General features: G+C 46.8%; 1 protein-coding gene across 1 annotated transcript; it reads right to left on the bottom strand.

Annotated features, from left to right (window-relative positions):
* Positions 1-14,580: 14,580 nt before the first annotated feature.
* LOC132585933 (insulin-like growth factor-binding protein complex acid labile subunit) lies at positions 14,581-15,696 on the bottom strand. Its single transcript, XM_060257813.1, has one exon. It carries the CDS (start codon positions 15,688-15,690, stop codon positions 14,626-14,628), a length of 1,065 nt encoding a protein of 354 aa, XP_060113796.1. The 5' UTR covers positions 15,691-15,696; the 3' UTR covers positions 14,581-14,625.
* Positions 15,697-16,255: the final 559 nt, after the last annotated feature.

The raw sequence follows: 16,255 nt of genomic DNA, 5'->3' as shown, positions 1-16,255 counted from the left end.
CCCACACTCACCCACCATCACCCCCACATCACCCCCAAAATCACCCCCACATCACCCCCACATCACACATCTCATCACCCCCACATCACCCCCACATCACCCCCTCATCACCCCCACATCACCCCCCACATCACCCCCACTCACCCCCACAATCACCCCACACCCCACATAACCCCCCACATCACCCCCACATCACCCCATCACCCCCCCCTCACCCCCACATCACCCCCATACCACCCCTCATCACCCCCCACATCACCCCACATAACCCCCACATCACCCCCACATCACCACCCCACATCACCCCCATCACCCCCTCATCACCCCCACATCACCCCCATAACCCCCACATCACCCACATCACCCCCATCACCCCCTCATCACCCACACATCACCCCAACCCTCACATCACCCCCACACCCCATACCCCCACATCACCCCCATCACCCCTCATCACCCCACATCACCCCCATAACCCCCACATCCCCACATCCCCACATCACCCCACATCACCCCACATCACCCACCACCCCTCATCACCCCCACATCACCCCATAACCCCCACATCACCCCCACATCACACCCTCATCACCCCCACATCACCACCATCACCACCCACATCACCCCCATCACCCCCTCATCACCCCCACATCACCCCCATAACCCCACTCACCACATCACCCCCATCACCCCCACATCACCCCCCACCATCACCAACACATCACCCCATAACCCCCACATCACCCCCACATCACCCCCTCATCACCCCACATCACCCCCATAACCCCCGCATCACCCCCCAATCACCCCCTCATCACCCCCACATCACCCCCCTCATCACCCCCACATCACCCCCACAATCACCCCCTCATCACCCCCACATCACCCCAAACCCCCACATCACCCCACATCACCCCACACATCACCCCCACATCACACCCCATAACCCCCACCTCACCCCCACATCACCCCCTCATCACCCCCACATCACCCCCCAATAACCCCCGCATCACCCCCAAATCACCCCCTCATCACCCCCACATCACCCCCTCATCACCCCCACAGCAATCACCCCCAAATCACCCCCTCATCACCACCCACATCACCCCCTCATCACCCCACATCACCCCCATAACCCCCCGCATCCCCCCAAATCACCCCCTCATCACCCACCACATCACCCCCTCATCACCCCCACATCACCCCCAAATCACCCCCTCATCACCCCCACATCACCCCCCCTCATCACCCCCACATCACCCCATAACCCCCGCATCACCCCCAAATCACCCCCTCATCACCCCCACATCACCCCCACATCACCCCCAAATCACCCCCTCATCACCCCCCACATCACCCCCCTCATCACCCCCACATCACCCCCAAATCACCCCCTCATCACCCCCACATCACCCCCTCATCACCCCCACATCACCCCCCACATCACCCCATATCACCCCCACATCACCCCCCACTCACCCCCATAACCCCCACATCACCCCCATCACCCCCACATCACCCCCACATCACCCCCATAACCCCCACATCACCCCCTCATCACCCCCACATCACCCCCATAACCCCCCACATCACCCCACATCACCCCCTCATCACCCCCACATCACCCCCATAACCCCCACCTCACCCCCACATCACCCCCCTCATCACCCCCACATCACCCCCATAACCCCCCGCATCACCCCCAAATCACCCCCTCATCACCCCCACATCACACCCCTCATCACCCACCCGCATCACCCCGCAATCACCCCCTCATCACCCCACATCACCCCCCCTCATCACCCCCACATCACCCCCATAACCCCCGCATCACCCCCAAATCACCCCCTCATCACCCCCCACATCACCCCCTCATCACCCCCCTCCCCACATCACCCCCACATCACCCCCACATCACCCCCATCACCCCCACATCACCCCCACATCACCCCCATAACCCCCACATCACCCCCACATCACCTCCAAATCACCCCATATCACCCACATCACCCCCTCAACACCCCCACATCACCCCCACATCACCCCCAAATCACCCCCGCATCACCCCCACATCACCCCCAAATCACCCCCAAATCACCCCCTCATCACCCCCACATCACCCCCCTCATCACCCCCACATCACCCCCATCACCCCCACATCACCCCCACATCACCCCCATAACCCCACATCACCCCCACATCACCTCCAAATCACCCCCATATCACCCACATCACCCCCTCAACACCCCCACATCACCCCCACATCACCCCCATATCACCTCCAAATCCATCCATTCATCCCTTTTTCTATCCCTCCATCCATCCATCTATTCGTCCATTCACCCAACAATCAATCAATCAATCATCAATCAATCAATCAATCAATCAATCATCTATCTATCTATCTATCTATCTATCTATCTATCTATCTATCTATCTATCTATCTATCTATCTATCTATCTATCTATCTATCTATCTATCTATCTCGTCTACCTACCTAGTCTGTTTGTCTGTCTATCCCAAAGGCTCAGAGGCATCTTACCATTTGTGAAATGCTGGCAGTCTTGCTCTTTAATTTTCAAGAGGAGACCTCTGAGTTTACTCTGATCTTGGCGCCTGCTGGTTGCCAACTGAGTCTACAAGGCCCTTGTATACTGGCCTGTTTCCATAGAGACCAAGAGCTGGCCATCATGACATCAGACGGAATGTCACAGAATACGTTGCTGACTGACAAGGAACCCTTGGAAGAGGCTTTTTCAAAACCTACTGGTCTGTGATGCCTATATGCCTACATCAGTGGGATATGGCCTAATATGCAAAGGCGTTCCTGCTACAAAAAAAGCCCTGCTAAAAGCCCAGTAGAAGGCTCTTATTCAGAAGAAGAAACAGGAAGACATCAGACTGTCTTGAGAGGAACTTGGAAAGGCAGTAAAGGAAGAGAACTCAGTAGAGCTCTGGAGTTTGGTTTCTGACCTACTACAGGCCTGTAAATATATGAAACAATTCTGGGGGTGGAGCCAGGAGAAAAGTTGCAACAAGCATAACTGAACTCCAAAGGGAGTTCTGGTCATCACATTTAAAGAGACCGCACACCTTTTAAATGCCTTCCCTCTATTGGAAATAATAAAGGATAGGAGCACCTTCTTTTGGGGCTCATAGTATTGGATCCCTTGCTCCAATCTTTTTGAAACTTGGAGGGTCTTTTGAGAAGAGGCATCGGATGCTATGCTGCAAGTTTGGTGCCTCTGCCTCAAAAAAACAGCCCCCCCCCCCGCAAGCCCCAGATACCTGCACTGAGATTACAAGGTTTGACAGAATGCAAGTCTAGTTTGGAGCATTGGTCCACTCTTAAAGGAACTGTGGAACATACTCTCTGATAGATGAGGACATAATCTCAGAGAGTCTGAGACTAGTATACCTTGGGGCTTGTACTTTGGATAATATAATCTAGAATATCCTTGTTCTTGCACTGGGCGTATGTTTATATTGTACATAGTATGTTGCTTTTGGGCCACAAACCATATGATCTGAGTTTGCAGATGAGATAAATCTATACTGCCATTGGTTTTTATATACTTTATTTGAATTATATGAATCTTTAGAGTGGTCTGATGTCCCAATGGCAAGTTTCCATCCAGCCTGTATGGGGACAGAAAAAATATAGGCATCTCAGAACCTGTAGATCTCCTAGAGTGGCTCCCGGTTGGGACAATTTGTGAGGATGAACCATGGTCTTGTTCCTAAGCAGACACAACACACACAGGAATGGAGGACAACCCACAATCTGTGTGTCTGTGGAAGGGACCTTTCAAAAGTGCTACCCTGAAAATCTAGTGGTTCTCAAAAGCGGCCCTGGACTCTCCTCTAGTTGTTCTATTACGAGCTCCTCTGAACCATAATTAATGGGTGATTGTGTCGCATGGAGTACAGGATGAGCATCCAGACCGGATCTGTCTGCTCTGTCATGCAATACCCCCACCCTCCCGCCTTTCTGCCCACAGAAAAGTGGACTCTTATCTGGAGAGAACTGGGTTGGACTCCCCACTCATCCACTTGCAGCTGCTGGAACGGTTTTGGGTCAGCCATAGCTCTGGCAGAGGTTGTCCTTGAAAGGGCAGCTGCTGTGAGAGCTCTCTCAGCCCCATCCACCTCACAGAGTTTCTGTTGTGGAGGGAGAAGATATAGGAGATTGTAAACCACTCTGAGTCTCTGATTCGGAGAGAAGGGCAGGGTATAAATCTACAATTCTTCACAGTTATGGATGGATTTACTTCCTTTACTGTCTGCCCTTCTTGCTGAGATTCAGGAAGGATGACAGAATCTAACAATCAAAGGGTTGTAAAATCCACACAGGACTAGGATTATAGAATCAGGAGGGAATAAATTCAGGGATTCTGAACCTGATGGCTTTCAAACTGTAGGAGGCAATGTATGTTTATTTAGGAGCACATCTGGTTCAGTTTAGTAGTCATTCTCAATTCAGGTGATATGGTTTGAATGTATTTTATTCTGGGTATTTTACCCATGTTTGTAAGCTGCTTGGAGCTCCCTAAGGAAGGAAAGTGGCTAATAAAAGTTAAAAATTAATGGATTAATTAAATTAACACCGATCTTGGTGACTCTTCGTTCCTTCTTTGCCATTTCCTAATCTTATTTTCTCTCTCAAATAAGAAAAGTTGGGGAAGACATTCACAGTCCTGGCTAAAAGGCACTTTATCATTCCTTGGGGGGGGTGGGGGGGGTGTAGAATCTCCCTTTGTTCCAAGGGGCTCCTCCCTTCCCCTGGACTTTCAGAGTGTGGGTCTTTAACCTCCTCTAGGGAGCCTAAACTAATGGGTGTTGATGGTGCTAATCTCCCTTTGAATACCAGCCCCAAATGTGCTTTGTGGACTGGCTAAAAGATATGCACCACAGCAGTCATCCTGTCTGAGGGGTCTCTTACATTTTTATTGTGCTTTGTTGACTGCCACAGGTTTCCCTACACCGAAGACACACCCTCCCCCTCGCTAGCTATGATTCCCCTCTTCCTGCAGATAGATCAAAATGGGAAGCCATTTAATCTGTCTGTCTGTAGCAGCAGAGAAGAGTGAGAGTCCACGAACACCTGAAAAGGTATCTGACAGAGCTGGTTTGATGTAGTGATTGTGTACGGACTCTTATCTGGGAGAACCGGGTTAAACATACGTAAAGGTATGTACAAGCACCAGTTGTTTTCGACTCTGGGGTGACGTTGCTTTCACAACCTTTTCACGGCAGACTTTTTTTACAGGGTGGTTTGCCATTGCCTTCCCCAGTCATCTATACTTCCCCCCCCAGAAAGCTGGGTCCTCATTTTACCAACCTTGTGAGGAAATAACCCCTCTGTCACACACGTGGTTGCCAGGGCACCTAGAGAAGTGAGCTTGCACCCGCCTGGCCAGTGAGTGCGAGTGAAACTATCCAGGAACTACATAGGACTCATGTGTACCAACTGCTAACTATAAACCGTGCTTGAGACAGGCACAGAGTGTCTGCAGACGCACACAGACGTTTCCCCCGCTACTGTATGGAGTCCGCCATGGCGAGGGGGAGGCTACGCCGCCACGGGAACTGTCCAGGCGAATGGTGTTGAGCACTAAGCATGGAAGCCACTGTGTTTCGTTAACCCCACATGTAGCCATCTTCCTGCCTGGCTGGGCTCCATTCCTTCTGAGTGGGAACCTCACTTACACACCTTGAGTCATTCCTAGCCCACAAGCAACCCATCCAGTCTATGAATGGATTAATGGCTCCACTATTGATCTTGATTGCCAAGTAATATCCTGAGCAACAGTTCTCACCCAGGAGATGGGGAGAAAGAGGAAGAATCTCTCCTGACACCTCCAAGCCCTTTTGTCTACACCGGGAATACCTAGGCACATATCTGACTCCCTATTGTCACCTTCCAGTCAATCCCCTTTCATCCCAATCACCCGACCATTTCCATGCTAATATCAATGGAGCCGCCCCAGGTCCTGGCGCCACTTGGAAGTTTCCAGGATGCCCAGGATGAAGGTGATGTTCATTGGTTGAAGCATGCACCCAATCAGGTGTCGCCATGGACTCACCATTGGTCCAGCCAATGTCCAGCCTTCTTGGTCATCAGCGGAACCTCCCATTACCACTCCCAGTCACCTCCCATCCCCTCAGGACTATGGTGACCGTATATAACCCGTGGACTAGCTACCCACAGGTGTGCTCTCTATCCAGCAACTCCCTTACCCGCTGTATAGATCCATCCCCGATTCCTGATCAGTTTCGGGCCCATTCCCCCATTCCCTCATCTGTCGCCATCGGAGTCTTCCTTGGAGTCTGCGAGAGGTAGTATCACCCTGTATGTCCATCCTTTATGTTCCCCTATCGATCTCTCTATATTTCTTTAGACCTGTGTGAATGTGTGATTGTTTTTGTACCTTGTGTGAAAGAACTATTTTTTCCAAATAAATTACAATTGATTTTACTCCAGTCTATTGAGCATTGACTATCTGAATGGTTGAGCCTGGTATACACAGATAACAAAGATTCCGATTGGGCAAGCTGTCTCTCAGTCTAATTCCCCAATCTCATTTTGAGAGCAGTTTCCCTAACACTTGGAAGGGTGGAAGGCTAATCTGGAGCCAGCTAGCTGAACCAGCTTCCACTGGGATCAAACTCAGGTCGTGAGCAGAGGGTTCTGACTGCAGTACTGCAGCTTTACCACTCTGTGCCACGGGGCTCGTCAAACATACGTACGTCACAAATAACATCAGAAATCACCTAAAAAATTATAGCCAAGGAACACAACAATAACTTTTTAAAGTGACATTCAAGGATCGCCATTCAGTGTTTCTCAGTATGTACAGTGAAGGAAGCATACCTGGAGACTTTGGGGGGGGGGTGGATCTGGGAGACGGTGGAGTGAGGGGAGGGGCCTCAGTTTGGTACATATGAACATATGACGCTGCCTTATACTGAATCAGACCCTCGGTCCATCAAAGTCAGTATTGTCTACTCAGACTGGCAGCAGCTCTCCAGGGTCTCAAGCTGAGGTTTTTCACGCCTACTAGTCGGACCCTTTTTAGTTGGAGATGCTGGGGATTGAACCTGGGACCTTCTGCTTACCAAGTAGATGCTGTACCAATGAGCCACCGTCCCTCCCCAATGCCATACAGTCCACCCTTCAAAGCAGCCATTTTCTCCTGGGGAGCTGTCTCTGCACAGTTGAGTTTTATGGTCCTTATACTAGGCGGGTGAATCGGGAACTGGGATGCGAATAAGCAACTGGGAACCAGCTTCAGCCTCCTTGTTCTGAGACAGCTGAACAGAGCTGGATAGCCCAGGAACATAACCCTGCGCAGTTACTCCAGAGCAGTCCCTCCCATTGACATGCAGGGGGCACCCTGGCTGAAGCATCTCATGGAGAGGACAGGACCAGTTTTTTCATTTCTCTGCAGCACTGAAAGGCTGTCTGCTAGAGGGACCGAGCAAGGATGTGGGAGTATCCGGAAAAGAGGAAAGAAAACAGATAAACAACACCGGAGAAAAGCCTTGCAGCCTGAAGGTGGGAAGGTGGGTTTTTTTGGGAAGTGAGTTGTTGGGGGAGATGTTTTGAGATCTTGGAAGACAGCCAGGCTGGGATTGGTCTCGGCCACGGTTCTCATATGGTTGCCAACTCCGGGATGGCAAGTGCACGGACATTTGGGGGAGCTTGCACTCTGGAAAAGGTCAATTTCTTCAGATACAGCTAGAATGTAAGTCCTATATATTGGAAAATGGCAAATGAAATGACATTAGATGCCAAATGAAATGCCAAATGAAGTGACATTAGCAGGCAAATGACAGTTGCAGGTGTGATTGGATTCGGTGTGACATGCAGCATTTAATGAGACAGGAAACCTAGATCCCGATTCAGCATGTATTGTGGTCCATTTGATTCTTTTCTTTTGTATATCAAGTCTAACTAGTGTTCCTTGGGGCCTACAACGGGACAGCTTGGACCTCATTTCCAAAACTTCATCAAGGGAGATCCTGCATTGAAAAGTTATGTCTCCGATATGTCCATAGGAAGGGGAGGAGATTTTAAGCTGCTTTAAGACTCCTTTGGGTAGAGAAAAAAGGTAAAGGTAGCCCCCTGTGCAAGCACCAGTCATTTCCCACTCTGGGGTGACGTCGCATCATGACATTTTCACGGCAGCCTTTTTATGGGGTGGTTGCCACTGCCTTCCCCAATCACCTGCACTTTCCTTCCAGCAAGCAGGGTTCTCATTTTACCGACCTCAGAAGGATGTAAGGCTGAGTTAACCTTGAGCCAGCTACTTGAACCCAGCTTCCGCTGGGATCGAACTCAGGTTGTGAGCAGAGAGCTTAGACTGCAGTACTGTAGCTTTACCACTCTGTGCCACGGGGCTTCTGCCCTGTTAAATAGTACATCTTAAATTGGTTATGTGCCCAAATATCAGCTTTTGGGTTATTGTGAAAATACTTCTGAGTTCTTCTTTGGTGTAGGAGAAGTATAGAAACGTCATATGTAGAGGAGAAAAAAGATCTAATAGGGAGAGAAAGGGCATCAGTCTCCAGGTTTAAACAACTGGGTGTTTCAGACATGTTTTTTAGAAAAAGAAATTATTGGATTTATTTCCCGCCCTTCACTCTGAATCTCAGATTCTCAGAGCGATCACAATACCTTTCTTCCCCCACAACAGACACCCTGTGAGGTGGGTGGGGCTGAGAGAGCTCTCACAGAAGCTGCCCTTTCAAGGACAACTCTGCGAGAGCTATGGCTGACCCAAGGCATTTCCAGCAGCTGCAAGTGGAGGAGTGGGGAATCAAACCCATTTCTCCCAGATAAGAGTCCATGCACTTAAGCACTACACCAAACTGGCTGTTTCAGTGGCTGTGAGGGAAGACCTGTAATGGAAAAGAGAGAGGGGGTGGAGTGTGTCCTTGCTGGCTCTCCATCAGTACCATAGATAATGGTATCCTCTGCCAGATATCCAAGTTGGCAAATGGGAGCATCATCCTCTGTTGGTTTCAGTCCTATCCAGCTGATCAGTCCCAAAAGTTGGCCTTGGGGATGTCTGCTTGTGATGTATCACAGAGTTCCAGAGTCCTCTCTCTTGTGCTCCATGCCTAGGATTCTGAAATATTCTGAGGATTTTAAGAATCTAAGTGGTATCTCTGCTGGAATCTCTGTTCAGCCTCGAATGTGAGGTTCCCTGAGATATTGGACAGGATTGTTTTCCAGTGTCCTCTCCCTCCTTTAAACAGGAGCTGGCTTCACAGTTTATTCTGAAGACGGAAGATGCAAGGCTGAGAGAAGTCACCCTTTTCTGAACCCTTCAAAGTAAACTTTCCTTTGGACTGCCCTGTTAAAAACTGGCAGAAATGTGGAGTGGGAAACTTTGCTGTACTTTCTTTTTCTGCTAATGCATTTCCATTTCTAAGGAAAGAAAAGATCCCCTGTGCAAGCACATCGTTTCTGTAATGTACTGGGGTTGGCGCAGTAAGAGACCAGAGTCGGAGAGTGATTTCAGCAAGCTTTACTTCAGGAACACACACACAGACTGAGCTCTATTCAAACTTCCCGCTCTTTTATACAATTCTTGCCCCCTTCTGATTGGTCCTTAACTATCTACATGGATTGGCTATTTACAGGGCCCTAAGGGCCTATCAGGGTACAGTATGAGCCTAGATGTTGATTGGCTACTTATGTTTCAATCCTTCCCCTGATTGGGCACGCTTAGGCCTTCTCTGGAACCCTGGTGTGGAGTACAAGCTTTGGCTTGTTCAGCTTCCCTCCAAAAGTAACAGTTCCCTCCAAAAGTAACAATTCTCCCATTAAGCCTAGGACACAACAGTTTCCGACTCTGGGGTGACGTTGCTTTCACAACGTTTTCACGGCAGACTTTTTACGGGGTGGTTTGCCATTGCCTTCCCCAGTCTTTTACACTTTCCCCCCAGCAAGCCGGGGACTCATTTTACTGACCTCAAAAGGATGGAAGGCTGAGTCAACCTTCCTGAATCCGGTGAAATCGAACTCAGGTCCTGAGCAGAGAGTTCAGATCACAGTACTGCAGTACTGCTGCTTTACCACTCTGCGCCACAGGGCCACTTTCCATTTCTAAAGATTCTTATAATTAATAGTAAATGGGTGCCATTGTCAAAGTAATAGGGCACTGTGACAGGGAAATGTTGACTGGCATTTGGGGGCTACAGACGGCAGAGGCATTTGTGCCTTAGTGACCAAGGGTTTTTGTTTGTTTTCTGGATATCTTATTCTCTTCTAAGCACTGGGTGAGTTCCTGGATTTTACTGGGCTAATTTTTTACTCCCTTTTGTCTTCTGCCTAGCTTTCCATTGGTTGACAATACATCTGAGCATGAGCAGAGTGCCCCATGCAACCACAGCAAGGCTTTTATCTCTGGAGCCAAAGAACCAATTTTCTTGGCTAGGCTGGCGCTTAAAAGACACCTTGAATCTCTTCCTTAATTTGGGTGGGGTGGGGGAGGAAGAGTAATCAAAATAGCTGTTTTATTTGCTTGTGCGTGTAACCTTGAGTCCACTAGAGGGAGGTAAAGAGGTGGGAATAAAAATATGAAGTACGAAATAGGAATAGTTTTCCCTGAGAGAATGGAAGGCCTGAACCAGCTGGGAGAAGCACTCTTACCTCAGGTAACTCTATGAAACTATATATTTTAGGTACAAGAACTTCTTATACTAATTATTGGAAAGGAGGGCTGTGTTTATATTAACTAGCTGTTCATCTGTATTTTGGTTGTTTCCTTTTTATAGTTCCAGTTACTCCTGCTAACCACCACAATGACTGTTCTTCAGGCAGCCACCACCAATTTGCCTCTCAGCTGAAGACCACTGTGATAGAGCAGATCTTTGGAGAAACAGAAGGTACAGGGTCTATATAAGTTCTAAATAAACTTCACTCACCGATCCATCACAACTAACTCCTTTGGGGTTCAGTCTTCTGTAAAATATGGAATTGGGTTGACTAAAAAGGCCAGGGAGAGGTTCCTCCCTTGCCTAAAGCAACTCCGCTACCTCAGCAGGCTGCCCAGAGGCCTACAACTTTGAATTCCTGTACATCCCTTCTAAAAGTAAAATTGCTACACTTTTGCTTCACAGCTTGGCTAATTCTTATTCTTCAATATTATTCTTTATGTACAGAACCATTACTTATATACCGCTCATACATTTGATAAACTAAGTATTTTATGTTGTTTCTCCGGATACGCACGGTCCTTAGTAGCAGAACACAATCAACCTTTCTAAGACAGAGTGTACTAAATAAAGACTAATTTTGTCACTTGCTATTCCTTTTCAGTTTGCTGCATATCTTCTAGGATTGCCAATTCCCAGGTGGGGGCAGGGGATCCCCTGGTTTGGAGGCCCTCCCCCTGCTTCAGGGTCATCAGAAATGGGGGGGGGGGGAATGTCTGCTGGGCATTCTGTTATTCCCTATGGAAACTGATTCCCATAGGGTATAATGGAGATTGATCTGCAGGTATCAGAGGGGGGGCTTTTTTTTTAGGTAGAAGCACCAAATTTTCAGCATAGCATTCAGTGCCTCTCCCCAAAATACCCCCAAGTTTCAAAAGGATTGGACCAGGGGATCGAATTCTATGAGCCTCAAAAGAAGGTGCCCCATCCTTCATTATTTCCAAGGGCGGGAATGCATTTAAAAGGCAGCAGAGGTTTAGAGCATGCTGTCAGACTTGGAACTTCAAAGTAAACAGACCATAGTTTGTAGCAGCTTAATCCATTTTATTTGAGAACTAGTTGTCTGTAGCAAGGACGGAATGGGATTGATACATTTCAATGGGGTACATGCTATTTTAACCTCTAACATCAAACACTAAACAATAAAGTCATTCTCACACATTTGGGAGGCAATAGATGGTTCACAGACTCCCTTATCTCTTTCCCAAGGAAGGAGCCCTGCTGGTTACCTTGAGGCGCGAGCTATCTTCAAAGCTCGGCTGCATTTGTTAGGGCTATGTTAGGAATTCCCATGGGAGTTGTTTATTGTTTCAACAGTGTTTGAAATGCAAAGGGTTAGTAGAGTCATTCAAAATGGAGTTAGTTAGGGTAAGGAACATGAACAGTTTAAAGCATTTTAAGCAAGTAAGTTACAATGTCTGACACATGCGTTGATCCGTGTCTGTAACATAATTACTGTGGCTCCGAAAAACACTGAGAAAAGAGGCTGACGAAGTGTGAGACGGGCGAAACCGTGAGGATTCCTTTCTATAAGGTCCCTCCTTTTTCTCCCTATTGCAACGTCACAGCAGGACGTTTAAGGATTCCACCCTAAAACACTTACTTATGGACTTGGTTAAGGCTGGTTCCTATGTGGAAACATTAAAGTGTATAATTTGGGGGAGTACAAATACCTTATTGTTCCTTTGTTCTTCATTTTGTCTTATATTTGCATTAAATCAATAGCATCAGAGTGTGAATATTTATTGTTGACCGGTGATTTTATTATTTTCCTATTTACACACTGGTACCAGTTATTTATATTGTATCCCCTGGAGAAAATGGCTGCTTTAAAGGGTGAACTCTATGGTATTGTACAATGCTGAAGGCTGTACAGCTTGTCATTGTGTCATCTCTCTTTGACCATTAAGGAAGGAAACTAGAAAAATAGCCAAGCCACAATAAGCTCCTTTAATTATGCCTACGTTTGTAGCAGTCTGCCCTTTTTCTGAGTAGGCAGTCATTTTTTAAAAATTAGAACTCACACTCGGTTGGATCCAATGAGCAAAACTCTATTTGCAGAACATACCTCTCCATCATTTCTATACCTCTCCATCATTTGCACCACTTGAAAATCTGCTGCTAAGAGTTGGGGGAAATGCCTTCTGTTTATACAAGCCATGCTTTGGATCAGGGGTGGAATTCTAGCAGGAGCTCATTTGCATATTAGGCCACACACCCCTGATATAGCCAATCTTCCAAGAATGCATCAGGGGTGTGTGGCCTAATATGCAAAGGAGCTAGAATTCCACCCCTGCTTTGGATCCAAGCTGTTTCCAGCAGAGAGAAGCAAACAGCTGACAGTTCACAGGTCAGCTTTCAACATCTATCTGTTGATTGTTTTAAGGCAGCTATTCCAGAGCTGAACTAAGTGAATTATTTAAAATAACTGTAGTCTAGGAGGAAAGGAACAACTACATTTGAGTCCTGTAACACCTTAGAATCTAGCCCAGCAGGGGCCAAACGTGCTTAATGTAAGAGCCACAGAGAATAAATGTCAGATGCTTGAGAACCGCGAGAGCCGGAAAGAAGGAAGGAAGGAATGCAAATAGATGAGGGAGGGGAGGAGAGATCGAAAGAAAGCAACTTTAAATACATTCTCCAAACTGCCAGCTGGCTTGGTTGGAGAAGTGTTTTAAAGAGACAAATGCCTTCTCCAAGCTGGCCAATGGAGTGGTAGGGGCTTTGAGAGCCACACAGTATGCGTGAAAGAGCCACATGTGGCTCCTGAGTCACAGTTTGGCCACCCCTGATCTCGCTGTTCTATTGCAAGCAGTGTTCCCTCTAAGCTGAGTTAGTGTGAGCTAGCTTATAGTTTTTTAGCATCTGGCTCATACATTTTGTTTGCTTTAGCTCAGGAAAAATGGCTCCAGAGAAAACTTAATTTATTCAGTAGCTCACAACTTAATGCTGGTGGCTCACAAAGTAGAATTTTTGCTCATACGACTCCACAGCTTAGAGGGAGTATTGATTGAACTCCAAAACAGCAACCCTCTGGAATTATCTTCGTAGGAGAAAAAGAAGTAGATGCATTGTTAGACTAAACTGACATTTGTACTGGCACTTCTCTAGTATTATTGTTGAACCACGTGACAATAGTAGAGCCTATATTTTAAAATAAGGGTATTAAAAATTATTCTTTCAAATAAATATACCCGAGGCTTTTAAAGTTACACCAAGTCTCAGTTCATTAATAATTGCAAAATACAAATATACTTTTATACAAATCAAGGCAAATCTTGCATTGCCAAATGAGAAAAAGATTTAGGATCAGATATTCTAGAGAGCTGCAGGCTTTTTGTTGTTGTTGTTATAGAAGATTAATGGTTTTCAGTGTGTTAACACAACACCTATAAAAAGGCAATTCAACACTATCTCACTCCTTACAAAAGATCATTATCCATAAATTTGATAGAAGATTATATTGATTTTGTCATAATTCCAAAGCATAAATGAATGGAGATGTACGGTACTTAAAAAGTTGTTTCAGAATAACGAGAAAATCAACATTAAAGGAATACAAAAGTTTGGGGTAATAATAACTGAGGTGATACAAGAAGTACTAGATGTACATTTACATTTTGACCTAAAGAAGTTATCATTTAAGTTTTGCCAGGACTTCTTTTTATAGCAGGAACTCTATATTAGGCCGCACCCCACCCCCGATGTAGCCAATCCTCCTGGAGCTTACAGTAGGCCCTGTACGAAGAGCCCTGTAAGGTCTTGGAGGATTGGCTAATATGGAGGAGGAGGAGTGGGGTGTGGCCTAATATGCAAATGAGTTCCTGCTACAAAAAAGGCCTGAGTTTTGCAAAATACACAGTAGCAGAAAGATCGCAAGATTGCCAACAGTTCCATCAGTGATGAGATTCATAGGAGACTTCACTGTCCTCACTCCAGTGCTTGCCCGTCCTTTTCTTTCTGTTCCTTTCTGCCATAACAATGGCAGCTACCACTGTAACAAAGACTGTGAATGTTATGACAAGAACTGTCACCGTCTCTGCAATGCACAACTGGGAATCTACCGAAGACAGGGGAAGGTTTCTCAGAACCTGGGGCTCCAAGCATGTCACATTATGATAGTCATCCAATATCAGCCTTCGGACACTGTGCAGTTTTGCAAAAACCCTTTGAAGGTCGCAGTCACAAAACCACGGATTGTTCGAGAGCAAGATGTGAGTTCCGGGTGTCTGGAGGGAAAGGAACGTTTTGAATCGAATGTGTTCGATTTTGTTTTGGACCAAGTTCAGTATTGTGAGGCTGCTTAACGAAGTAAAGACTCCCGGAGCGATGTGTTTTATCACATTCCCCTCCAAGTTCAAAACTTCTAAGTGCTGCAGCATAGAAAATATTCCATTGTGGAGGATGTGAAGGCGGTTGTTCTGAAGATAAAGTTGGCGCAGACGGGTGAGGCTGCGGAAAGCACCTGTCTCTATCGAAGATATATTATTGTTTTGCAGATTAAGCTTCTGAAGGTTTTCAAAATTCCTGAAGCTCTTGTAGTGTAGCTTCTGCAGCCTATTGGAGGCCAAACTGAGTTCATGGAGAGAAACGAGTCCCAGAGAAAAACTGTTTCCGAGAAATGCAATTTCATTTTCAGAAATATCAAGTTTATGGAGTCTTTCAAGGGAGACGAATGCTCTCTCCTCAATTCTGCTGATGTAATTGTCTCTCAGAAGGAGAACCTGCAACTTCCAGAGTGACCTAAGGCCTCTGCTGGGGATGGAATATAAGTTACTGTTCGACAGGTCCAAGTGTTCTGTCTCAGGGGGAAACGTGAGGTCTGAGCTAACACTGATTCCAGAGCAGTTCACAAACAGAGCCCCCTCTTTGCAAAAGCAGATTTTCTGGCAAAGATGATGAACTCCGGAGTCAGCGAGGGAGAGAGGAATCCAAAACCAGACTAAGTAATGGAAATACATCTTCTGCCTTCTGTACGTTTTCTGTTCCTGTCAGACAACATAGATTTTAGAAAAACATTGCAAAATAGTTGGCGTTTAATAGGAAGAAAAGCAAACCGCTCTTTCAAGTTTGTCTATGATCAAGAGACAAAGAACCATACCAAAGAACTTGAAAACATGAATTTGTGTAAGGCCATAAGCAATTACATTCAGGCCTTATCAAAACATTTATATTCCATCTTTCTTTGTGGTTCAAGGTGGTTTACAGTCATAGTTAAAAACATTTTCAGCTAAAACCAAAAATAAAATAGCAAACCCCAAATCCTCCCCCCCTCCCCGCTTAAAAGATGCCTGCCATTCAAATGTCTAACATATGCATCGTAAGTCGGCCTGCACCTAAAGTTGCCTGGCATGATGTTTGAATATTCTAGTATATTCTAGGGGTTGAGGGGAGGGTCATTCAAACAGAATGTTGTATACTTGGTGGGAAAAGGAAAGGTCCCCTGTGCAAGCACCAGTCGTTTTCGACTCTGGGGTGACGTTGCGGCAGACTTTTTACAGGGTGGTTTTCCATTGCCTTCCCTGG

Source organism: Heteronotia binoei, chromosome 1, assembly GCF_032191835.1.
Source record: "Heteronotia binoei isolate CCM8104 ecotype False Entrance Well chromosome 1, APGP_CSIRO_Hbin_v1, whole genome shotgun sequence".
NCBI lineage: Eukaryota > Metazoa > Chordata > Lepidosauria > Squamata > Gekkonidae > Heteronotia > Heteronotia binoei.
The sequence above is the reverse complement of the archived record's forward strand: the minus strand, read 5'-3'. Positions and strand labels throughout refer to the sequence as shown.

Coding starts and splice junctions, on each gene's coding strand:
- LOC132585933 (XM_060257813.1), bottom strand. CDS start 15,690: ATGTATTTCCATTACTTAGTCTGGTTTTGGATTCCTCTCTCCCTCGCT.